The sequence below is a fragment of the Apus apus genome, chromosome 1, assembly GCF_020740795.1.
Source record: "Apus apus isolate bApuApu2 chromosome 1, bApuApu2.pri.cur, whole genome shotgun sequence".
NCBI lineage: Eukaryota > Metazoa > Chordata > Aves > Apodiformes > Apodidae > Apus > Apus apus.
Window position 1 is genome coordinate 172,004,916 of NC_067282.1, and position 26,282 is coordinate 172,031,197.

At 36.9% G+C, this 26,282-nt stretch overlaps 1 protein-coding gene across 4 annotated transcripts in view; it reads right to left on the bottom strand.

The window, feature by feature from the left end:
* The window catches only part of USP15 (ubiquitin specific peptidase 15), a 72,927-nt gene extending 47,289 nt beyond the window's left edge, over positions 1 to 25,638 (bottom strand). For 2 of the 4 annotated variants that reach the window (XM_051628347.1, XM_051628338.1), the window contains exons 1-4: positions 25,487 to 25,634; positions 11,192 to 11,319; positions 6,389 to 6,519; positions 3,605 to 3,731 (exon numbers count right to left, since the gene is read on the bottom strand). In XM_051628347.1, the coding sequence (XP_051484307.1) occupies positions 3,605 to 3,731; positions 6,389 to 6,519; positions 11,192 to 11,319; positions 25,487 to 25,575 (475 nt within the window). In that variant the 5' untranslated portion in view covers positions 25,576 to 25,634. Of the gene's footprint in view, positions 1 to 3,604; positions 3,732 to 4,377; positions 4,468 to 6,388; positions 6,520 to 11,191; positions 11,320 to 25,486 lie in introns of those variants that run through there. The other 2 variants (XM_051628362.1, XM_051628356.1) reach the window with 2 other exon arrangements.
* Between the last annotated feature and the right edge of the window lie 644 nt (positions 25,639 to 26,282).

Here is a 26,282-nt window from a genome sequence, read left to right on the forward strand (position 1 = left end):
AGTGTAGTAACAGAGGAGTGTGGGTAGGGAACAATTAAAAGCAACATTGGCAGCAAAACCAGGTGCAGGAAAGGCAAGTAATTCTGTTCCTTTCCCTAAACCAAATCCTTTTTGGTTTTCACTCTTCTACATGCATCCCAGTGCAATTAGCACTTAACACAATATACACACATCAACTTTAATTTACACAAAAGACTACTCTGCAAGGTTGAAGTGCATAAATTCATTTTAAAAGGATAGTGAAAGATTTTACGCCCCTGAACGATTTAACATGAAAAGGTTTGTTGGGCAGAAATATAATCAGTGTTACATAACTTCAAGGTAGTGTAACTATTGTTTACAACTGGAATTCAAGAAGTTCATAATTAACTCCCTTATACAAAAGTAGTTTATTAAAGAGTTCTTTAATTTGAACTAATATGTGCAGTGCTGTATCACAGCAACCACACAAATATTTTTTCTTTTTTAATTGATACACTTATAAAGCCCCACAGCAGCCGAGTCTCGTAACAGCCAACACAGAAAACACAATAGGAGTAAAGAAATGTACAGTTTATTCCTGATGATCACTGAAAACACAAGCTCTGTAAGCTCTTTGAGACATTCCCCTGAAGTCTAGGATAAAACATCAGTGTTGCAGCTCCACTACAATTCCCCTTGTCACCTTTTACATAAGCATATTATTCATTATAATGTTTATTATTAAGGTTTATTATTATTATATCAACCACTATTGTAAATATGAAAACTCAAAATGAGACTTGAAGCTTCCTTTTGTACTAGTTAACACACATTTTAGTATCAAAGCAAGTGTTAGACTGGATCATCTGTTTCTGTAATAGAGATGGTATTTAGGCAAAATAGGTGCTATAAACAAGGCAACAGGTTGTTACTTGATTTGTTGACTTTATTTGAGCACTGCCACTCCTATTCTTTAAAAGCACTAAATTAACATTTATTACATCAATTTTTAACATACTCCAGCTTCACTAACAGAATGTCTATGTGACAGGAAGCAGTAATCCTATTAAGATGACTACACATTATGTCCAAGACATTGAGAAAAGCATGTTCTATTTGATTATTATGCTAGTTTTGATTACGTGAAACTAAGGTTCATTTACATACTTCATGAAAGTAACCAATGCACAGTTTATAATTCTTCCCCCCACCCCGCAGCAAGTATCATTGCAGTGCTGGCTTATGATCTAAAGTGAAAGTGCCTGTTGTAGTATAAATGAAAATATTATGTTCAAGTATGTATGGTCTGAGCCATACTGTGCATGGGGTTCTTCTCTAGTAGTGTGATACACTTCCCATGTATGAGATGGTTAGTACACGGATGATGTCTACAAGAGACAGGAAGAACTGCTTTCTAAAGATGCCTCTCACTCCACCAGCTGTACAGCCACAACTTGAGGGAGCACCTCTCAAAGAGTAAGTCATCAATCAGCCTCAACGTTAATATGCACTGCCTGCAAGGAAAGAGTCCTCAATTGTAGGAGATTCCCAAAAAGTTCCAGTACTACCCCAAGAAAATTACCATCATTATTAGGTCTGCCTTTTAAAACTATTTTTTCCTACCTTGCACGAAATTATTGGCATACAGCTTAGCTTAGTTTCTATTTGAAATGAATATCACACATTTGAAAATTGGTAGGTGAATATTATCTTGTGCTCAGAGTATTTAAGGTGCTCCAAAACTTTCTCTGTTTATATGAACTATGGAAGGTCTTCTCTTGACCTTCTGAGGGCAGTAAATAATATGATGATTGATGGTGGGTAGAAAAATCACAACTTCTTGAGAAGACCATAGTACCTTATGTCCACTCATTTCAGCAGGACTGGCATTGTCTCCTTAGTACCACAAGTGTTCTGCAACCATAATGAAAATGCATCCCCTACTGGCATACAGAAGGGTGAAAAATAATCGATATTCTACAAGATTCCTCTTGCATATAATTTATTAGCACAATGAGCATCTCTGCTATATACCTGATGAATTCTAGAACTACCTTAAGGGAAGGAGAGAAAAAAAATTCACCATCTTACTAATGGATGTTAAGAGGAAAACCTCAGGGATCAATTATTCTTTCACTCTTAAAAGTGGCTTTAATTTTTCTAGCTCTTCTTGCAAGATACAGATTCTTTTCAATGTCCTGTCTAGTATGGACCCTGCTTAGTGCTCTGCTCAAGAAGATTCAGCTTCAGAAAGGGCATGGGTTTAAGGCTTCCAAGAGCATGTCATCCACATGTCAGGAAAGCAAGTAAGGACAATGTCTGGAATGGGGCTGCCAGTGAGGCTGACTGTTACTCATTACCCTTTATGACAATTTTCTCTAATTTTAACTATCTCTCTGCTAAGAAAAAAGGAATACAGTTTCAAACAACAATAATTCCAAAATGCTTTTTGTTAGCAAAAGAAAATATCAGAAATGTATCCATTATCTGGAATTCCAGTGCTACAATTAAATTCAGTATGGGTGCCAAATAGCTTGTACTTGGTCCTCAGGGAAGGATAATGTTAAATTATTTTTCCTAAGTTTCTGAATTTACTCAGAGAATAACGAAGTATATGTCTCCCCATGATCTCAAAAAGGCCAGTTAACATACAACACTGATGCCTTTTTTCCAAGGATAAATTTAGTAATTTTTAAGTTTTTGTTGTACTATAAGCAGATGATTAACTTGCTTATCTTAAAGAATAAAATTTCACAAAACGATTATTTTTTAAAGCAAGTAATCTGCAAGGAATTAAACAGTAGCTAGTATAAGTCACTACCCATAATGTATTGAGAAGCAAAACCTGAAAAAACACCACTGTTGTCAAAGAAAGTAAACAAAGGGTAATGGCTGGGAACGCAGTGCCAAAGGCATAAAGTACATTTCTAAATGCACAAATACAGTTGATTGAAAGACTCCTATCTCAGATACAGATGCGCAAAAACACCAAAAATTGAGCTTATATGATCAGCAGTATCTTCGCATATGTCGTGACTGTTATTTTCTGAGACAAATGTTAACAACATCTGGTTTCAAACAATGACACAATGCTCAAAAAGCAGGCAAAATAATTACAAATAAAGCTAAGGTAAAGGTTTAATAAGGGACTCAGTTACTATAAAAGATACTTCACAACCCAAAGAATATTACCTTTATAAGTCATGTTAGCCATTAATATAATAATTCTATTAATTCTTGTGTGTTATAATATACTCTTTATTATATATGACTACAAAGCATTGACTAATGAAGGACATGAATGGAAACACATGAAAACCAACATTTCTTACAGATCAAAAGCCAAGAAAACGCACCATGCAATCTATTAATCACACCGTTCACTTCCTGAAAAGCACAAACCTCTAGAGCTAACGCAGACGACTGTAATAAAACACGACTTCTTAAAAAAATTGTATTAAAAAAATCTAAATATTCCAAATAGTTTACTTTTCATTTTGATCCAAACAAGACCATCCCCACCCTTTTTAAGAGTTACAATATCTATCTATTGTTTTACTTAAGAGACTTATTCAGAACTTGTGACCAAGTACTATTTAAACACATGTAACAACCATATATTGGTAAAAATAGTTGTGCATACCTATTGTATCAGCTTTACTAAATCTTCGTGTGACTACGTTGTTCATATTTCCATTTTCACAAAGCTTTAATTCTGTTAGATATACTTCTACTTTGCAGTGCTTTACAAACATACCCTGTTCAACGACCTGAAAAACAGATTGGGATCAGGTATCAGTCTCAATGTTTTTATACACACACTTCAAAATATTTTTGAGAACTCTTCAAGAAACTGACATTCAGGGAATGTAAGACACTTAACAAATGCCAAAAAACAGAGCTGAAATTTTCCCTATAACTTCTTAGAAATAGAGCAAATGAAAAAGTAATTTATTCCCATGATAATGATGTCTTACCTGTGTTTAACAACAGCACCATGACTTTCAAAATATTCAGTACAGTGGAAATCAGAAATATGGATATTTAACCAAAATGTAAGATATTTGATCAAAAGATAAAAAACATCAAAAGCTATTTTTATTTCAAAACACATTTGTTGTATGCTACTTCCTCAAAACATGAAGAACTAGTTTTCAGAGTTAATACTTATCAGAAGCAGAATACACACTACTAAAACCAGGATATAACATTTTTAAACAAATCCTGTATTTAAACAAGACCTACAAATCTTCCACTTTTAGTCTGTCAATGAACACACTAACCGGAAAATTCACCTACTCATTACAGTTACTTATTATGTGTTCATTTTTATAACACTTATTACTAAATATTTAAGTATATAGTTGCTTTTTTTAAAAATAAAAGTAAAATGTAGAAAAAAAAATTCAGGGTCACCTCTTAAATGTTTTTCTCTTTGATCTTCTCAAGTGTAACTGCAGTACTTAGTCATGTAGACTGTTCCAAAAATAAGAACTGGTCTGATATGTGATACATCTGACAAATACGGGGGAAAAAAAATAAGCCCACAGCTAATTGCTAGGAGGGATCTGCTATCTGCTGTACAAATATAACTTGTATGCATGTGCCATAGGAAAAAAAAAAAAAAGTTAATTATTTTATTGCTGTTCAGTCGTTTGCCTTATCTTTAATGACTGCTAAGCATGACATTTAAATAAAAATGCATCTTAACTTGAGCTGCTTAGTAGAGTTTTCAGCTACTACAGTAACAACAAAATAGTTGCAGTAAACAAAACTATGCAGTATGGCTAAGACATTTCTGGGCATAAAACTGACACCCTAATGGTAGTATTACTAGAGTCTGTTACATAAACTGATGTTATTTAACATGGATCAAGTACAACATTTTATCAATTTAAAATTTGGATCCATTTGGATCCAATTTAAAAAAAAAAAGTTGATACAACAAAGGGGATGAAAGAAAAGTATCATCACACCTTTGTGAAAAAACATTAAGGCAGACAGGATATAGAATGATGAACAAATGACAAAGCATCAAAAAGAAAAAATGTGAACCAGAATATGTATTTTGGAGGAAAACTATTGTTCATATAGGCAGAAAATAATTAAGCTATGCCAGTTTACCTGGCCACTCATTACACTCCATGTATTTTTCCAGCTAGTTCCTTCTAAGCAGAAGGCAAATTACTCAAATTCTCCTTGTCTATCCTTCCACTTTCCCCCACAGGGAAAAAATTACAGAACTTTTACTTAACCATGATGGTGGAGGGGCGATAAATTTGCTGAAAACCATCTTCAGGAAAAACAGTAAGAAGTTGATAAGAGATATATCTTTAAAGAAGGAAAGCCATTTTAATGGATTTCAGCTCTTAACAGAACTAGAGAAAAAGAGACATTCCAGGGATGTCTCTTTAAAAAAAGATCTCTCTTACTGTATTAAAGACAGTGTTATAAAAAAACCCCAAGCAAACTACTATTGCTAATCAAATGAATCTTGAAGACACAAAATTTCTTCTATAGCTAAATCTGTCCTTTGTTTGAAAGGAATGCACTTCAAGTAAACAGCCAGCATGCACATAGTTAGACCATACTTGTTACATAGGAGGAAATGAGAGTTATTACACTGGAAGTCTTATCAAACTAAATTCTAATAACCGTAATATTCTTCCAGCAGTTTTTCAGGAATTAAAACAAAGACCCCTGTAACTGAAAGAATATTCTCTAATGGTTAATTTAGAAATGGTGAACATAACAAAATGTATTTTAAAACTTAAGAAATTCAGCCCAGTGAGGATACAACTGTAAGCACTAACCTGAAAATCTTAAGAAATAACAGAAACAGATTATCTGTTTAATAAACTGCTAAAATGACATATCACCTTAGTAACAAGGATGGCATGTGTCGGAGCAAACAGTATCTCAAACTAACAAGAGGGCCACAGTATCTGCTGGACCATAGAGTACTAGTTGTGCTTAAAGAAAAAATTCCCCTAGCAAGCTGCTGAACATAGTAGACTGTGTTTATCAGAAAAGGAACTCCCAATTACTCTGCCAGTGTTAACAGTATTAGAGCTAAGCTTTTCACTAATATAGTCAATACAGTTTTAGGGTTTCATATGTAAGTACAGAATGATTTGCATTAATAGTTACAAGCTTCTAAAGCAAGTTCCTCTTGAAATACTAGAGAGTTTACTTCCAGAAGAAAATAAGTATTAGATCCATTGCATCTTTGTTTCTCTGTATTAAAAACGTAAGTCGCTAAAATTTGAATAAAAACTCGATATCTATAAGCCACCAAAGCAGGAGTTGTCTATATGATTATCATAGGCCAGGACTTATAATCTTCTAAAAAATTCCTGTGCAACTCCTGCATATTTGCAGGACTGTATCTGAAACATACTCATGCTAGTGGGTGATTTAAGAGTACCTTGCGTGCAATTGGTTCTTGACCTTCCATCAGTGTGTACCAGCTAACTAGCCTATTCCAGCCTTCAGTTGGCAAAAGGATGTAGTCCAGCTCATCAATGAGATGTTCCTTGAGAGCCTGAGAATCACCATCTGTAAGACAAAGTTATTTTTACTTGAATACTGTTATTCTGTTGCTTGAGTTTTTAATGGAACATTTTTCATATAAACAGCAAACAAAATATTTTCTGAGTCACAGTTACACTATCAGTATTGTGGTGTTCAAAGCAAAACTCTTCTGAAACTATTCAGGCAAGCTTTCCAGTTCATGCATAGCACACCTATTACAGGTAGTATTCCTACACTCAGGAACCCAAGAGACAACTCCTCATGCAACTTTAAGTACCTAATTTGTTATCACACACCATCATAGCCTTCAGAGAAATCAATCCATTTCTCCAGCCACTTCAGACATATTCCCAGATCACCATGGACACTTCCACTTCATGCTACAGTTGCATGCTTCACTGGAAATGGAGGAATGGGTAGTTACAGTAGATCCAAGACAAAGTTAAAAGTCATTCACTCCATGTCAGACTGCAAAAATAACATGGTACAGCCCTCCTACTTAAAGAATCCTATAAGGTCTGGAAACAGGGACCTTGCAAAATTCTTTGGAGGGACAGTGAGATGCAGCACTTGAAAGAAGTAAAACTTGACAACCTTTTTACGTAAGTATGGTGCTTTTTGCTTTTTTACAGTAGTAACATAGCTGCTATCCTTGATGTGGAAGAAGTGATTTCAGATCTGAGCCATTGTGAGGCTTGGACAACTAGGGCAACTGCCTTTCAGTTTTAAAGTACCCAACTACAGGCCAGAAAACAACCCTCTATATAGCAGAACATCAAACAGGGAGACCCACACATTCAGCTCCAAAGACTGAATCAGGATGACAAACTTAATGAAGTATGAAAATAGACAGACTATGTATAAAGAATAATAGACTGTAACAGATATACAGCCTGTTTCCTTTCATTGTCCTATGTGACTAACTGAAGAACCGCACATTGCACAATTACAACTGAGCATAAAAGTAAATAAATAATCTCAAATCACTTCAACTATTGGCCTTCCTCTTGGCTTTATTTTTTTTAAGTAATATTTCTTAGAAAATCTGCACTCTTACCTACATTTTTCTGCAAGGACAAAAATAAGTGCATGCTAAGTGCATACGAAAAGCTGAGGTGCTTTTCATATGATCATATTTCTCCTTGTTTCTCTTTTGTACAGATTTAGCAAACAGTGCATAATGTCACTTCGATTAAGTTTTTTTTTATTCCTGACCATTAAAAAAGGGACACTTGAAAATTAAAGGTCCTTTAATAATAACTATTCAAATTTTTTTTAGTAAGAATTTAACAAAATGTTTTTCGACATGACCTTTTATGTACGAGTGCAATACTACTCAGGACTTACAAGAGATGTTTAAGAGATGTGTTCACTTCCTGGTGGGAACAGTAAACAAAATTCAGCTGGTCACACTTCTGGTCAGTTTTAAGGGTTTGTGATTTTAAGAGAAAATAGAGGGTTTTGCCTTAATCACCCAAATGGTGAAAATATGGGCAAAGAAGGATGCAAGCTTTCTTCTGCTCCTGCTACCTTATCACTGGTGCTGACTCCCTCTTTCTTTCTTCAGCTAAGAACCTTGCTGTGTGGCAAAATGCGGGAGAAGCATATTGTTCCCAGTTGATGTATTTTAAGTGTAATATTTGTTACTACCATTAGCTGTTCAAAGATCACAAGATACTCTTTCCATAATATGCAATCTATGCCTTTTAGAGATGACCTCATGCAATCAAGAAAGTACAATAATATTTGCATGCATTTTCTCCAATAAAAATTGGCAGTATGGGAAAAGCTGAACAAAAAAAACCTAACAACAACAAAACCACCAAGATACAGCCAGGTAAGTATTGAATTATGAAGTTATTTTAGAAAAGGGGATAATCAAGTTCAGAAGTAGCTAAAGTATTTGTTGCAATTTTAGCAAGAAAAAAACCCACAAGGGCAACACAGAAAGCAACAAAGAAAAGTGGAAGAAAACCTCAGACTTTGATTCCACTGTGGGAGCAATGGAATTTTACACTAACATCTTGATGAATATTTATTGAAATATACAGTGAAATAAACATTCCGTTCTTCATGGAGATAAATATAATTAATGTGACCTAAAAATGAGACTTGCATCAATGCATCTGTTTAAAAGGTACCTTCCTTTTTTCCCATCACTCAGTTTCATCCTATCTATAAAAGTAATAATTATCAATATTCAAATATTGGTTCAAAACTGTCTTGACTGATTAGGGAAAAAAAAAAAATCTACCTAAAGAACTATATCCACAAAACATTTGCTGAAGCAGTTCATGATGTGCACCATCAATTTTTACTTGGCTTACACAACACTATGCATATGGTGATTCCGTTATAATTGGGAGCAAGACGTGGGGTCAAATCCATAAAAACATCTTCAGGTCTACATATCTCTTAAAAAAAAAAATCATACTGTATTTCTGCACTAATCTGATATTGCTACAGGAGTTCATAGTGAGAAGACATAATTTGGATTCCATTCTGTCTTTCTAGAACCCCCAACATTTTTTCCAGCTTAATTTTTTCAGAACCGTATTCCAACACCGTATTCCCTGACTCGGACAACTCAGTCCCTCATAAGCAACACTGTTTTCTATTCTAAACAATCAGCTATTTGAAATAACTACTTCCTTGTGCTTGCTTTGCTATTATAAAGTTGACTGTATATTCCTTCTGAAGATAGCACATGTGCATTCTGTTACATACAACATTTTTGCATATTGAGATTAACCAAAATCTCTGCCTGCTACTCTTCAGCGCTGTCACTTTGTTCAAATCTTATGGAAATAAGGGAGCAGTGTTTAAGTAAACAACAAACTGCTTCAGTTACCTGGAATCAGTCTTTCTTGAATTTAATAATTACATTACAGAATATGTGAGAAAGCATGCCTGGCTTAGATTATTTTACATTCGTTGAATCAGATGCAAATTTTCAGACTTAACACTTAAGGAAAGCAGTATGGGAGCAACTAGTGCAGGCTACATGCCAAAGAGCCAATTAAACCCAAGCATTTTCAGGTTCAATTTATGCTACATAGGAAACCTTGTACAGCGGATTGCTGCTTAGCAGTAGGTGCCCCTTAATTTTAAACCTGCCTTAACAAAGGACAGCAGATGTCAGACAGTAACTGGATACATGTTATCACTGTCAATACAAAGCCATAGTTTTAAAACAATAAATGAGCAAGAGTTAAGTTCATAAACCCCAATACTGTGTTTATTTTGAAAGGGATATGGGCAGTGTCAAGAAGTTTTTATCAAAGGCACTAACATGACTTTAAGATCTGGACAACTAACCCTAACAAACTTCCTGTTCTCAGCAACTTTAAACATAACCTGAAGATGTATGTAGATTAAGTTATAAATAATACAAAACAACTAACAGTGCTTTAACTCACCTATAAACTACCTTTAAAAAAAAATAAAAATGGGTAGACACAGAAGAGAGAATAAGCTCATGCTGCCTCACCAAAGATAAAAAGGATCTTGCTACATCTGATTTCAACTGACAAGAAAAGTACCACCTGAATATTCCCACCTCACTGCAAGATTTATTATAAAAATGTACCAAAGATGTTGATACTCACATTTCAGAACATGTCACTCACCTGGAGCAAAAAGACCTTTAAATTTGTGAACGGAAGACAATATACAGATAGATGTATATGACAGTACAGCACTTTCTTCAAAGGCACTGGTAGTAGTCACTTTTAGACATGCACACTCACAATGACAACTAGTTCAACATGGTATGACAAGGTTTATGAAAGTGGCAATTATCTTTAACATTCACCTTGTAAAATAATGATATTAATTACAGTTGAGAAGTTTTGAATTAAGAAAGTCAGAGTGCACCATAAAACCCATAAAGTTGTAAAAATTTGTAGTACTATGTGCAAAGAAATCATGCACTACTATTACATTACCTGTAACTGCAAAGAAGGATACCAGTTATCTGCTAGACTTTGTATCCACTAGATTTTGCAGATTAAACATTAATGGCTCTAATGGTATTTCAATACTGGAAATTAAACACCGAATTCGACCTACAGATTAAAATATCAGGGAAAGTATTCTGAGATTTGTGTCCACAAATCTGGCAACAGTTCAGCAGAAGTCAATCACACCTGAGAAATTATAACAATGACAGAGTTTAATCACACCTAGAAGGCCATAGCAAAATTAGGAAATTATCCTCTATCATTTCACACCACTTTATTGCTGAACTGCATAATACCTCTTCTTCAGTTGTTCTAGAATCAAAATAAGGGCTTGAGGCTCATTTATAAAAAGAAATTTTAGGGTTCAACTTAAAAATGTTATTTAAAATCAACCAGTTTAGTTATAAGCTACAAAAATCATTGTGAATTCAGGCTAGCTGTTTGTCAACTTGACTCACAAGGTATCCCAAAATATTATGAATCAGTAATTTGTACATTACTAAATATTCTGTTACAATTGCAAAGGAGTTCAAATAATTTTATTTACAAAACTGTAATTTGCTAGGGAAATCTACTGCAGTTCCCTTATCACTGTCTGAAAACAAATTAACACAAAGTTTCATCTTCATAAATGCTGTGATTCATTTACACTATCAGCTACAAAAGATGAACAATCTATGACTAATTTGCACTAAATGTTAGTATTGGCTTATTACACAATCAGAAGCAGTTACCTTTGAGTAATCCAGAATTATCAATAGGACCAGGATACACAATCTGATCTCCCATCTGGTATTTGTCCCAGCTGTCAAAACCAACATATTTCTTCCACTGTTTGAACCAGCGACTATCCACTAGATACCTTAAATGAAAGAAGACATGTAAGTTAATTACTAGCATGCTACTACTTCCTACAGTATCAATTAAAAAGTACTAACACATTTGTATCCATCAACCTTGCAAAATGGAGAATGTTTTTGTCTAGTCTGCTAACCATTATCAGCATCTGTCACCAAGAAGGACTTCAACTGTGGGCAATTAAAGATGCCACTAGCCGCAGTGGGCAAGTACAGTTTTGCAAGACTGCCAATACAACATGCCAGAAGTTGAAAAATGCCAAGTTAAAAGAACTTCCCTTTTTAGCATAAAATGTCACCAACTTTAATTCCTGTTCTCCAGTCATAAACTCAGGAGATTCAAGTTAAATCTTTAGAATGAAACAGTCCTTTATGACACAAGGGATAACTTTTAGTAAAATATTTTTTCCTGCTAGAGTTTTATTTATAACATTCACATGCAAGTTGAAAAACTTTAAATCTCTGACGTCCTGTCACGAACCAGAGTCTAAGTGTTTTCTTCCCTTCAGTGAGGATCAACACATACAGTAAATGTTCTGATTTTGAGGCAGTACTAGATGTTCCTCCTACATACAATTATCAACTTCACACTTCCATAGAAAGGGATATCTCTAAACTCAGCTCCACAGTATTTCTACCCAGATTAAACTGTTGCCAGTCTGGCTTTTACTAAATCCAGTAATCCAACATTTTATGTATTTTTGTCCAGAATTTCTTAAATATTAAGATATCAAATTAATTCAGTGAGACTCTGATCATTTATTTATTTAAAGACACCACCTTAACTATTTCTCTTTTCTAAAGGTATCCATCTCCTTCTGTCTGGTTTGTATCCACCCTTTTGGTACTACTATAGTACATGTGAGAATATCATGATCAGGATGAAACACTAGGTCAAAGGAAAGATCACAGGTAATCCTCATTCTCTTCTCCAGGATTTGACTGCTGAACTCTTATTTGTATACCAATAATATGCTATTGAATCTTTAAGACATCTCAGAATTTCCTGGTAATTCAAATACTAGTCTGCTAATACATACAGCTTTATTAGGCAATCATTCTGCAGGAGTTACTCATGAACACTACAGAAAAACACAGAACAAAAACACTAACACCCACAATTCTTGTAACCAAGTAAGTACAAAACATTCCTTGAATATAAATTTTGCTGAACACGTTAAAAAATACATTAAATACATTAGCAGGGCCTCAAATTTGTGCCTCTAACTGATGTAACTACAATAAGAATTAACAAACCTAAGATATATGTCTTACTTATTTCTTCTTCTCAAGTCTAGTTTTCCTCTCTTGCACACACAGATCAAGCCTGGAGTAATCCTCCAGAAGTACTGCTACCAAACTTCTGGTAAAGAAGGAATTACTTCTATGTAGTACTCAGTAAGTGGAAACAGTCAACATATCAGATTCTCTTCTCGATAAGCCCCAATTTTGTAGTTTATAAATAATGTTCTCTTAAGTGTGTTAATCTATTGGTAAAAATCCTTCGGAAAGTAAGAGGAAGAAACATAAGATCACCACAGACTTTTGGATGCTTACTTTTCCTACACTGCTTTAAACACTAAGGTCTCAAAGGAAGCTTTACAACATCTACGGCAAGAGCATCCTAATTCACATTGTAAACAGTCTTGATTCAAAATATGATTAAATGAACAGTAATAATGAATTTGAGAACAAATTACTCCTAACCTTAGGTTGTAATTACCCTAAACAAGCAACAAAATAAGCAAAGGCAGAGCTGGGCCTCCACTGCTGTAGATAATAGTTCTGCCAGTGTTAGAAGTTTGGTTTGTCCCTTACTGCACCAATGCCAGCTGCACTCTGGAGCATGAACCTTGACAACCTGACAATACAACACTGCATCTCATACCTATTCTACTACCACAACTGTTACTGCTGCTCAAGAGTAATCACTACTACGAGTTGCTACCTCTTCTGAAATTGTTCTGTAACACAACTTTGTTCTTGAACTTGCAACACACAATTTCTTTCTGAAATTTTAAACACTTAATAAAGCAGTCACAAAACCACCTCAAACTGCTTTTTGAACAAAATCTATATGGAAAAAGCTTTTAGTCTTAAAAAATGTAAAGTATTCTGCTGCAAGAACGCTCTTTTCCACTCTTACCAAACTCAGAAACAAACAGTGACTTAACAGGCTGTTTTGGGTACAATGAATCCCACAATATTAACAGAACAGCATGGTTGAAGTCCTTTTCCAGAAAGATGAGATACTACAATTTTACAATATAAATATACATTCTTAAAGTAGCTGGGCCCAGAACTGTTTATTTCATTTTCGTGGCAGAATTCCCTTGCCATGTTTTGTTTCATTTACAGCACAGAAGAACAGGACAAGGCTAAGCTGCATTAAAGGCAGTGAAATTTGGGATAAACCACAATAAATAGACAAAAAATGCAGGTTATTAAAAAAAACCCAACAAACAACTTTATTCATGCTGAAAGATAAAACTTACCTAGTTACAATCTAAGTTACAGTCTTACACACATTTCACATTTCAAAAATCAAAACTCATTCAGTTAGAATACACTGACTTCTTGACCACTTTCAATTATCTATACTGTTCAGCTAAGTTATAAGCACTACCTAAAAAAAGCAATAAGCTTTCCAAACTTACTCAGATCTTTGTACACAGAAAACCTCATTTCGCAACAAGAAACCCAAGTGCAACTTTACTGTCCTATGTAAAATCCTTTTCTGAACTTAATTTTCCAGGTGTTACTAACACAGTAGCAGATTTAATATTCACTGCAGCAAAACCTATGAAAATATAAATCTCAAACTGTTGTGAAATTAAGTAAGAAACAACATAAAATTAAAAAAAAAATTAGGCTGTGAAAACGTGTACTTGATGTGCCTATCCACATGTAATTTAAAATTTGGTATTAAAATTTGTTTAAAACAAACATTCTGTTAAAAGCCAACCAACCAAGCAAACAAAAACAAAAAAATGCATTGCTGCGTTTTTTAAAATATCAGATGAAAGCAAAGACAAACTTTGGAACTAGAAAACACCATGTTTGCCATCATGCAACAGACACAGGATGGAAGCAGTGTTGTAATAGTTGACCAGTATGCTTTAAAATATTTGGTACGTTGGTTACCAGAAGTTTTCAATTATATGTTTACTATCCTAGAATCCTCCTAAGCAATCGTACAACAGAATGAAAGAAAAATACTTAAATTAGGTTTAAATTTTACACAGATAACATGTGCTTCCTTTTCTACAAACAGATGTCTTCAGATATGATCTGGTTCAATGAAGGAAAGAAGGCTTTTGGAGGTATAGACAAAACAGTGGATGCAGAAACGTTACAGTGTTTTCTCTAACATTCTCTATCCAGTTCATGCCCAAGGTATGCCACATTCATCTGTCAACATAGAAATGGGGAGGGGAGAGGAGAATACAGAAGAGAAGCCTGCAATGTGCAATTTAGCCCATTTAATATAAGGATCACGTGAGTAAGAATTTCAGAACTCAGTGAACACCACAAAAAAAGTCCAGTTGAAAATTAAGGAAGAAAAAATCAGGTGTCTACAAACAAGTTTTCAATGAACAACTAATTGTTATAATTAAAAGTCTGTTATCTTCTTCCTCCTGGGAGAGAAAAACAGACATGAGACTATACCACGGAAGTCTGAATTGCAACGACCATGTTAAATGGAGTGACTTTATGCCACAGTAATCATAATGGAATAATATTGAATAAATAATTTAAAAAATATAATTGAAGACAGAGTCTAATATCAAAGATAATTTTTTCTTGACCCTGAGTATGCCAGAACAGGCCTGGTGTTACTGTGATTGAATCACTGGTATATGTGTCTTTTTCTTTTTGAAGTGCAAGTAGCAGCAGTTCTCACATTTAAAAAAATCCAGTTCTTTCACTCTGCCTGTACAAATCCCGATTACTTTTACATACTTACTCTTAATATTTGACTACTTTCTAACAGATTTCAATTTTTAATAAATTAAAAAAGCAGTATCAAAATTGAGTAATCTGACATGCTATCACTTTTTGCTTTATATGATATGCAAAGTTTTCAATCTTATGAACATACTCAAGGCCTACAGCATTCTCATCTTTCTCTTCTGCTGTGGCCATCCAGCACTATTCTGTAACAGCCAAAACTGCACATTGTTATCAATACAGTCACTCTCAGGCATCCATTCTACCACCAAACCTGCCAGCCTTGTCCCCTACTCCATCCCACAGCCTGTACTTTCTCGATCTAAAGTAGAATGAACTATGAATCTTTAAGAAGGAAAGCTATATTCTCCCACATAAATTATCAAATAGGCAAACTAACCACTGTTTTAATTAATGCCCAACAACTTATTCCTCCTGTAGAACCATATTACTCTACAAATGCTTGTGTTAAATGTCTGATCATACACCAGTAACATGGTGACTGAAATTTTTTATAATTGGACTTCACAGTGCAAGAAAGCTCAAGGCCCACTGTTCCAAGTTTCAAATATTCACCATTACCTAATTCAACACTTCATCAACTTTATTCTCCCACATCCAATTAATTTTGCCACCAACCAAATTTTGCTCTGCAATGCCTCTTTATAGTTTTCCCTAACTGAAAAGTTGTAACATTTCTGGTTCCTAACACAAAGTGCAAAAACTTGTATCACTTCTGTTTAAATTTAGGAATTTCTACTTACATGTTCAAATAAGAGGTTAGTATTTCTAGCATTTAAGAGTTGAAAGGCCACCTACAAATCATGCAAGTATGTAAGTGTAACAAAACAGCACAGACAAGTTCCTGAAATGAAAATGCTGAAGGACAACCAAAACTTAAAAAAATTCAAATCAAGTTTGAGACTCTCTAAGCAAAGTCTATCCAGTAGTACAATGGAGAAAATAAAAATGAAGAATGCATGAACACCAAAAATTTTAAAGCTACTCAAATTACTTTGTCTTTTTATCTTTTCCTTTCCAGTTTTCTTAACTTGAATTCACCAAGTAGCAATTTGTTAGACTGCTGTATTTTGGACATACGGACAAAGCTGCAAGAACAACTAAAAAAAAGCTAAACGCGTGCAAAAAACTATTCTAAGATTGAATTCTGTAACTGTAATAAAATAAGTTCATATGTATAAAGCATAATTAAAACATTATTTTCAAAGCACTAAGAGCCTATACACATTTTCTGCAAGATGCATTTTACTGACACTTAATGAAAAGACTGAAAAAGGAAGATCATGAAATCTGTGTGTATTCAAGTGCAAAGCGTAACACTTTCGTTAAGACTGCTCGTAATGTAAATAAGTATGTATCTATCTGTGTGTACTAACATCTAAATACACTGAACCAGGAAGGTCAACTTATTAGGATAATTCTCAGGATTTCTTACACACATCATACTCTCAATAATCAAACCTGAAACAAGCCTTACTTCCTACCCCAATATTCAGCTCTTATCCATTCCTTATAGACAAAGGTAAGCAGGATACTTAAAACCAGCAATGAATTTATTTTCTATTTAGAGATAACTGCTTCAATTGACTCAGAATCTACCAACACTGTTCAGACTTCTTCATTTAAAGAAATATGGAAGTCTTTTATTCTCAGACAGATACTCTTAAGAGCAAACCCAGCAGACCAGTTTACCACAATGCGGAGGTAATGTGCATTACACAAAAAGAGGATACAGTGAATTTATATAGCCAGGAAAAAAAATTCTACAGATAGATTTTCAAAAATGCTAAGAGACTTTCTAGCTGGGAATTCTTACAGTGAATTACTAGTTATGTGTATGTTCATGCACATATATGCATATGTATATATACATTTTATACAAATTAGGCATTTATTGAGCATTCTGCTACTTTTACTTCAACAGGAATCTGACACAGGTAAGAGAAGTTATTCTGAGTTCCTAGGAATACAGTCACAGGAGGTGTAATCTTCCCCCTTTACAACTTGCTCTTAATTGACAGATTACATTCTATTTTTCCAATAAGATTAGAGAAAATGGAAATCTGCATTCAAACGTTATACATGTCCCTCATCTTTATGCAAGAAGGATATACCATGTTAAAGATTATACTGCAAAAATAATTAATACAATTACACCACACTAAGCTTAGGGGATCAATCTGCTAAAGCACTTGAAGTCCATAGCTAAAACCCAGACTTCTTAACATTAAGGAAAAAAAAAAAAAAAAGTAAAAATCAGAAAATTAGAGGCTATAGTTTTTGATCCTACAAACACATCCAATATAGCACTCTCGCCAAGATCAACAAGGCTACCCATCTACACAAAACAGAGAAGGTAAGCTGTGAGAAAGGAACAATTGATCTTTCAATCAATGTTATGATATCCATTATACAATCAACCACCTAATAACTAAGCATTATTTACAAGGGGCATTCAGTAATTTAAGAGGAAAACATATCACCAGTAAACAGAACTACATGTGCTAAAATCTCATTCCTTAAGTAAGATCTGATCACTTTTTGCATCAATTTTTAGGAGAAAATTATTAAAATCTTGTAGCAGACACTTGAGACCAGATAGACTTCACTGAATACGTTGTCCCAGATACAAAAATAGTATACCACAGATTAGTAAAACAGAGACATAAAATGCCTGTATATTAAAATAGGTAAAACATTTTGCTTTTATTTTTGTTACTATTAACTAATAAAGGAAAGAGTTCCAAGCCAGTCTAATGTCACAGTAGTTTTCTGAACTGTGGACCCAACTGAGAAAGCTACCCCAGGACACCCTTAGCAAAGTTAAAAAAAAACAACCCATATTCAGGGGCAAAACACACCTGAAGGATTTGTGGTAGACACTGCAGGAGAGAACTGTCTTAAATTTCTAGATACAGTATCTTAGGGACAAACCATAAAATCTAAGACTACTTCACAACAGGGTGAACTGTTTTACCTGTTTAAATGAGCAAATGCTTGACATTTATAGGCATTTCAAACAATTCAGTCCCCTCAAACTGCTTGACAAAAACAGTACAACCATGTTGGCTGTACAGACTCCCCAGCAAAGCAGTCATAGCATCAAGCTGTATATCATAACTATTTTAAATTAGCTTTAGTTGAAGACACTAAACAGACTAAATCTAGCATGAGTTTAGATGAGTTATTCCAATGTCACGTATCCCCTACAGACAATGCTGAGAAAACAGTTCACTGAAGATGTTATTCTTTGGGCTCTACTGAGGTGGGATGAAATGGTCATTATTTCTGGCATTTCCAAAGGACTGCTCATCTCTGTGATTAAGGTCCATTAGCCCGGTTCCTGGTTGTGTTCTCATCAATTACTGGACTTAAAATTTCTCCAATATAACCTTCAGAGTATTTATTACATTTCCCAATACAGGCATACCAGCAACAAATATTTGAATATTTTGTATAGGAGTAGAAGTACCAAAATATTAAAACACAATTACCACTTGATAGCCATGCCTTAAATCCAAATATATGTTCATATTGGCTCAGTCAATTAAAATTATCAACAAAAGAGTGTATGTTTATGAATGATCAAGTGTAGAGACTTAGGGCAGCCCAAAATGGGTTTACTTATAGTCTTTGTACATTAACATAAAAGAACAAACATATGAAGCTATTCCAACACTTGTAAATGTTCTTTCATTTCTTAAACAAAAACTCAATATGTAATAAAAATCAGTAACAAATTTACGCAAATTTTTAAATTTTTCAGCTGCATGATGATACCCAGACATTGTTCACTCAAAAGAAAATAACAATACTAGCAGGAAAGTTGTTAACTGATTTCTAAAATTCTCTCAAGGTTTGTAACTTTTTCATGCAACTTAATTTCACCTGTGGTTTACTGCATATTTTGATGTAATGAACCTTATTAACACAGTATCAACATCACAGCAGTACAATAACATTAATTCTTTCTTAATACCCAAGCTCACAGAAAAATATTTTACAGTATGACTACGACCTTGGTATTTCCCATTGCTGTCAAACACATTCTGATTGCATTCTTCAGTGAAACACGGACAGAATTAAACCACTTATAGCATAGTTGTATTTATATTGACTGATAGATCAGGTCTTCAGCTTCAAAATCAAAACAGGTAACTTTAGTATGCTATAAAGACACCACACAGAGACACTCATTCCATCACTGCATACTGCTGCTACAGTCTATCTTCTGAAAAAAAGCTGTATCACTTTTAACAGCAAAACTGTGCAAATTGTCAAGAGAGATAGGCAAGGATTTTTTGTATACTGTTCTCACTGTGCATGAGTACAGATTGAGCAATACTGAGGACAAAGTGGAACAGCTGTGTTGCTGAAAGTAAATTAGGACTCCTGTTTAAAGGCAAAGCATCCAATTTTTGTCTTTCCACAAATGCAACTACAAAAAATAGAAAGGTAATAACAGGTTTATAGCTGTATTTCTACTCTGATTATGCTAGACAAAATTACTTGACTAAGTACACTCATGATTATTAGATGCCTTAAAAATTAGATTTTCTTTCAGAATTAAAAAGTTCCTGAAAGCTCAAGATTATGATATTTGTTCTACTCTATCACATACAAACCACACAATTCAATAGGTAAGTAAATCCACAAGACAAATCTAACAAAACTTCCACCACAGGATCTTAAAGTAAAAAATTAACAACTTAAAAGTCATTTGAAAGAAGAAGCAGCCAATTCTAAATTCTATCCTTGGAGCACTGACGCGATGCTTCTTGTTTCTCGTTACATGAAGCCATCAAAGTAGTTTAGGATATTATTCCAGACGTCACTGAGGTGCAGGCCCATAACATCTCATCATGGTCTCAGTGAAATAAAGTAAAATCTTCCATTAATGTTCAATCAAGATTCTGTTCATATTTAGCCAAATGACAGATGATCAAATGTGGAAAACACTGAGAAGACCACAGTGCAAAATGTTTCTAAAGCGAAGCACTTTAGCATCAAGGTTAACGATGGGCACTGCAGGGTTTTCAAGTAGGGCTATATATGCCTGTTCATCAAGACTCATGAGTTTACATTGCAGTCAGAATTAAAATGCTTATACATTTTTGGTGGGGAAATTGTTTTAAGGTTGAACTCTTCATATCTACTGATCATGGACTGGAAAGGATTTTTACCCCACTTCATTTTTTACTTATTCTCTTCAGTGACCTGAGTTTTAAAATTAAACATCCAATAAGATTCTCACAGTGCAAAAAAGCCTGAAAATGTTTTCATCACCTTCCAAGAAATGTAACTCTGTGGTTAACAACAGTATTCTCTTTGGATTCATCGAAACTTCAGAAGTCATGTGTAGCAGAAACACATCTGAAAGAACATATACTAAAGTTTTCACAATCTGCCTTAAAAATCAAGAATAAAGAATCTATCTCATCACCCTGTAAAGTGATGACTGGCACTGAAATGCACTTAGCTATCAGGGCTGGAAATCAACATCTTCCTTCTGGTCTAACTGTGACTAGCTTCAGTTTACAGATAGTGTCTTCAATCTTTATCTACTTGTATAAAAATTCTTATCCTAGAAGACATCTTCTTCTTATGTAAGCATTTCAACACAGAACTCAACGTTCTGTCAAAATAGACAAAAGCTCTTACAGCTTTTCTCTGAAAAGCAAGGCTTCCACCTTTCGTATTAAATTCTGAGATTTTTTAACTCATTCCAAATGAACACCTTTTGCGACAGCTGGACACAAGAACTGGACAGTATGAATGGTTTCACTAATATGTTACTGGATATAGTACATCTTTGTACTGCTACTCCTAGACAAGCTGGAGAAGTGGGCCCAGGTGAACCTCATGAGGTTTAGAAGGCAACTGCATCCTGGGCTGCATCAAAAGAAGTGTGGCCAGCAGATCAAGAGAGGTGATTCTGCCCCTCTACTCTGCCCTGATGAGACCTCACGTGGAGTACTGCATCCAGCTCTGGAGCCCCCAACACAAGAAGGATGTGGACCTGTTGGAGTGTGTCCAGAGGAGGGACAAGAAAATTACCAGAGGGATGGAGTACCTCTCTTATTGAACACAGGCTGAGGGAGTTGGAGTTGTTCAGCCTGAAGAAAAGAAGACTCCAGGGGAACCTTATAGCTACGTCCCAATACCTGAAAGGAGCCTATAAGAAGGCTAGGGAAGACCTGTTCACAAGGGCATGTAACAACAGGACAAGCATTAATGGTTTTAAGATGGAAAAGGGTAGATTTAGGTTGGACATTAGGAAAAAGTTATTTAATATGAGGGTGATGGATCACTTGAACAGGCTGCCTTAGAGAGGTGGTGTAGGCTCCATCCCTGGAGACATTTAAGGTCAGGCTTGATGGGGCTCTCAGCAATCTGTTCTAGTGTGAGATGTCCCTGCTTATTGTAGGGGGGTTGGACTTGGCCTTTAGAGGTCCCTTCCAACCCAAGACAATCTATGATTCTACTCAGTATTCCTTAAACATCTAAAGATTGCATTTGTTCCCTTAGCCACCAAATAAACTCCTCATGACAGGTATCTGTCCGCTGTTAACAGCCCAATTCTTCTACAAGTTACTGCTTTTAAAAATACAAATAACATCCATTTTCTTACCTGCTCACAAACTGCTATGGCAAGCAATAAATTAAAGAAGTACAGTGGAGAAATTGTGGGAAAGAGAAAGAAAAAATGGTGAAACTGACTGCTAAGGCTGTGCTGTTAGCCTGTACTAGTCACTACTGAACACTGTAAGTGAAAAAGTGAGAAACACACTTAAAGATACGAAATGTGGTCTCACATTCGAGACTTATCAACACGTGTAAGAGGTAGCAAAGTAAAGAGTATGAAACCATTTTTAACCTTGTATTTAAGTAACTGAGACATCTCTAACTAAGAGAGGCACAGAAGAACAGAAACTACAGGGAAAGCAGTGTTGAAAGTGGTCTTAAGGGTAAAGACATGAAATTATACCTCAGTATAGTGAGGAAATTACTGAGATATTCATACAAGAAGTTGTCACACACAAGAATTTACATCACCTCTTTAAGAAAATTGTTCCAAGATCAATAACTCTCAGTGCTGAAACATGTACCTCATTGACACTGTAAAAACTGAAAACCTTGGCAAGGTTCTCAAGAATATCGCTGCAGCTACAAAGTCATTAAGTAACACCATGAAGACCAGTAGGCCATGGAAATTATACAGTGGCTAAAAAATTGATGAACAGCAATAACTCTTCAATTTCTCAGAGTAGATACAGGAAGACACTGATTGAGTTCAAATTTGACTTCAGCGTTAACAACCAATAATTTTTTGTCTTTCTAAATTGAAGCATAAAATCTCCACAAACAATAAAAATTCTCCTAACTTGCCAAGGAGCAGCAAAATTTCAAAACACTGATAAGTAATCATATCAGAGCCTAAAACTATGAGATATACAATGAAATACAGCATTTTTCCCTTACAAAACAGAATTCTGGGTCCTTCAATGACAGAACCTGAAGGTCCTTTGGAAAATATTGCAAGACAGACACATAAAATTTGAGTTCCATGGAATGACAGTGTGGTTTTTATGCTAAATTCACTAATAGACGTATTCAACATTATTTAAAATAACTGATAAACAAAGGTTCTTGACTGGAAAAGCTTAAATTTAATGTATATTTAGAAAAATAAGACATATGGATAGATGGAAGAATCCTCAATCTCTCCCAGTTTAATAACTGTTTATTATTAACTGCCCATAAAAGAATGCAAAAAAGATCACTGTGAAAAACTGGCCCCAAAACCTTGTCCATGATGACACAACACTCAAAAGGCAATAGCCTTGTCTGTCCACAATATATTTTAATCTAGAATATCCCCAAGATTCTCTTAAAAACATCCAATGAAACAAATTCTACAACTTACTAAACTACCTGTTCAAATGTTTCTCAATTCTGTCAATTATTTTCTAATAGCTAACTCTTGAAAATGTTGCATTTCAGCTTAGTTTCATCTCTTTCTCTGCAGTGTGCACAAAGAACTAATGACGAAATTAATTGTCCTCTTTAAAGATATGACAAGACTTACCTCTCTTCGCCCTATTCTGTAGTTCCTTTTTTCTTAGAGGAAACCCCTGCTTTATACTTTCCTTATACAGCTTATTGTTCTCTACACTCTAAACTCTGAAGAGTGTGGACAGGACTTCCAATATAAGCCAGTAATCTTAAAAGGATTGTATTTTAGTGCTTTAAAGCCCAAACAGAAGAAGCTGACACGGCATTGTTGACATTTTTTCAGTAACATTTACTATTGAATGAATGAAAAGTACAATTCTGCATTATGACTTCAAGCACTTTAACTGTTCCGTTTCCTTATTGATGCTCCAACAGATCAAAAGGCTATTAACAAAATAACTTTGAAAAAAGCATTTGGACTAAACATACCCCCTTAATTAAATATGTAGCTCTAAGCGTTAATCCTATGAATGCACATATATACACACTTATGTAGGTCATAGTCAGAGTTAATAGGACTTGGCCATAACTTACTCAGTCTTAAAACATTTGGTTGTGTCATAATATATAATACATAATATATAATATGTATTTATTTTCAGAACACATAAAAGTTTCTCCACTTAGAACAATTTTTCCTGTTAAAAGTATTTAATGTACTAAAAAAATTACAGCACAGTACACTTACTCTTTTAGTCACCATGCAAACTTGTCATAAAGTTACTTTCACTTTGAGTAATATTAACTGTTTGAGACATTTTTTTAGTGTTTGGGAAGTACCCAACAGAACAATAAAAAAAAATACTAATTCTTGGAAGTTGACAAGCCTGATCACCTTGTTACTACCTCTGGTCATTTTCAACACCATCATGTGAACTGACTCCCTTTTTCTTGTAGCTTGTATTTGCTCAGTTTAAGAGCAGTCTGTTCGTATGCCAAAACTGAACATATAGTCAGCAGTATTTGAATAATGCATCAGAATGTATGCTTCTGACACATGCTGCAGTATCAACACTGTTAAATATAGTCTTTTATAGAACTGGAACAGTGAGTGATGACAGCTGAAATGAGGCGGGCAAGTTCTACTTTTGTGTATTCAGACTCAATTTTCAGTAAGTTAATGCTTCAGCCTTTGTCTTTGGGTGACAGTTTCACACAGGAAAAGATGAAGAGGTTGAGAGGTGGAAAAAGTGTCAGTTTTTCTTTTTTTTTTTTTTTTTTTTCCTACGGGGTAAAGAAAAAGAAGTCCTGCTTCCTTGCCTGATAACTACAACCACAAAAGCTCAATTACAAAATACAATATACACTCTAGAAATAAGTGTTAGTTATTTTCAACCACGAATTATTCTGTGGCAATCTGTATGGCAGAGTAAGAAATATTTTCTGACTGACCAAAAAAAGGTATCTTTTAAACGTTTATTGTGGAACAGGTATTATAAGGGCCCGTTTGTTCCTCTGGGGGTTGTTTCTTGGACAATTAATACGTTCCCAGTAAAAACAAAATTTAAACTTAAGGCTTATCACAGCCGCGGACGGGCCTCAGGGCACTCCACCCCGGCTACAAATATAATTTCTGACAACTTGAAGGTGACGCCAGGGCGGTTTCCTCCTCTCAGCCTGGATAATGGAAGCGGAGCTCCTGGGATCGGAGCTCTTCTCCCCCGCCTCAATCCTTCAGTCTTCCTCCCCGAGAGACCAAGCAAGCCCCCCGCGGCCTCAGGGCCCCTCGCTGTCGCGGGCCGCCACCCGGCCCCGCGCTCCGCCCGGCACGCCGCCGCCTCCCCTCCCCCCGCCGGAGCCCGGCAGGGAGCTGACCTCGGTGCCTGCCCCCGCCGGGCGCCTCCGCGGCGCGGCCCTGCCGGGCGCCTCCGCGGCGCGGCCCTGCCGGCCGCCAGCAGCCCGGCCAAGCCGAGGGCCCGCCACACCGCAGCGCCGGCCCCCGCCCGCCGCACCCCAGGGACCCGAGCGGCTGGAAGGGCAGGGAATGGCGCTTCCCCCCTCACCCTGTCACCCGGCTTCCCGCCCTCTCCCGGCAGCCCCCCAGCAGGCGAGGCGGGCCGAGCGGCCCCCGGGAGCGGAGAGGGCTGAGGGGAAGGAGGTCGGTCCCTCCGCCAGCCAAGCGGCAGCGGGGGGCGAGGGACCCGCCCGCGCCGATCAGCCTGGGCCCCCCCGTCCCTCCCTCACCAGGTGTCGCCCTTGCGGAGGGCGGTTTTGAGCAGCGCCGCGACGTCCGTGCGCTGGGTCTCCAGATCCGCCGCGCCTCCCTCCGCCATCTTCTCCCCCCGGCAGCAGCGGCGGCGGCGGCGGCAGGGGCGGGAGCGGGCCGCGCTGCATGCTGGGAATGACGCCGCCGGGGAGACGCCCTCGCCCCCCGCCCTTCCCAGAATCCGCAGGGCGGGGGCTGAGGGGCGCCTGGCGAGGCGCCGCGGTACAGCGCCCCCTGGTGGCCAGGAGGTCTGTCGCCGCGCCGCTCGGAAGGCCGCGCATGCGCGCAGCGGGGCTGGGCCCGAGCTGCGCCGCGCCCGGCGGGGGGAGCCGGGAACGCGCCCTTGCGCGGGGGCGCGGCGGGGCGGGGCGGGGGGCGGCCTGGCTGCCGGGCGGCCCTGCAGCGCCGGCTGCCCGGCCCGCCCTGAGGCGTGCGCTGCTGGTGCCAGCGCTGCGGGCGCGCCGCCGTGTGCCCGGCTCAGCCCCGCCGGGGCCGGCCCGCCTGGGCGGCGGGCCCCGGGCTGGGGCAGCCCCGCGGGCTGGAGGGTGGCTCCTCTGGCTCCCTGGCCGAGCGGCCACGGCATCCCCGGCCCTCCCGCCCGGGCCCGGGGCACGGCTTGTGAGACACTGATTTGAAGCCTGGCAGAAAGAGCAGATAGTATTTATGGAATTAAGAGCTGTGTCCTTCAGTATTAGCGTTTTAATTTAAGCGTGTGCACAATTAGACACCGTATGGCTTGCTAACAACAGTGGTTTGGATTCCCATAATTCATAT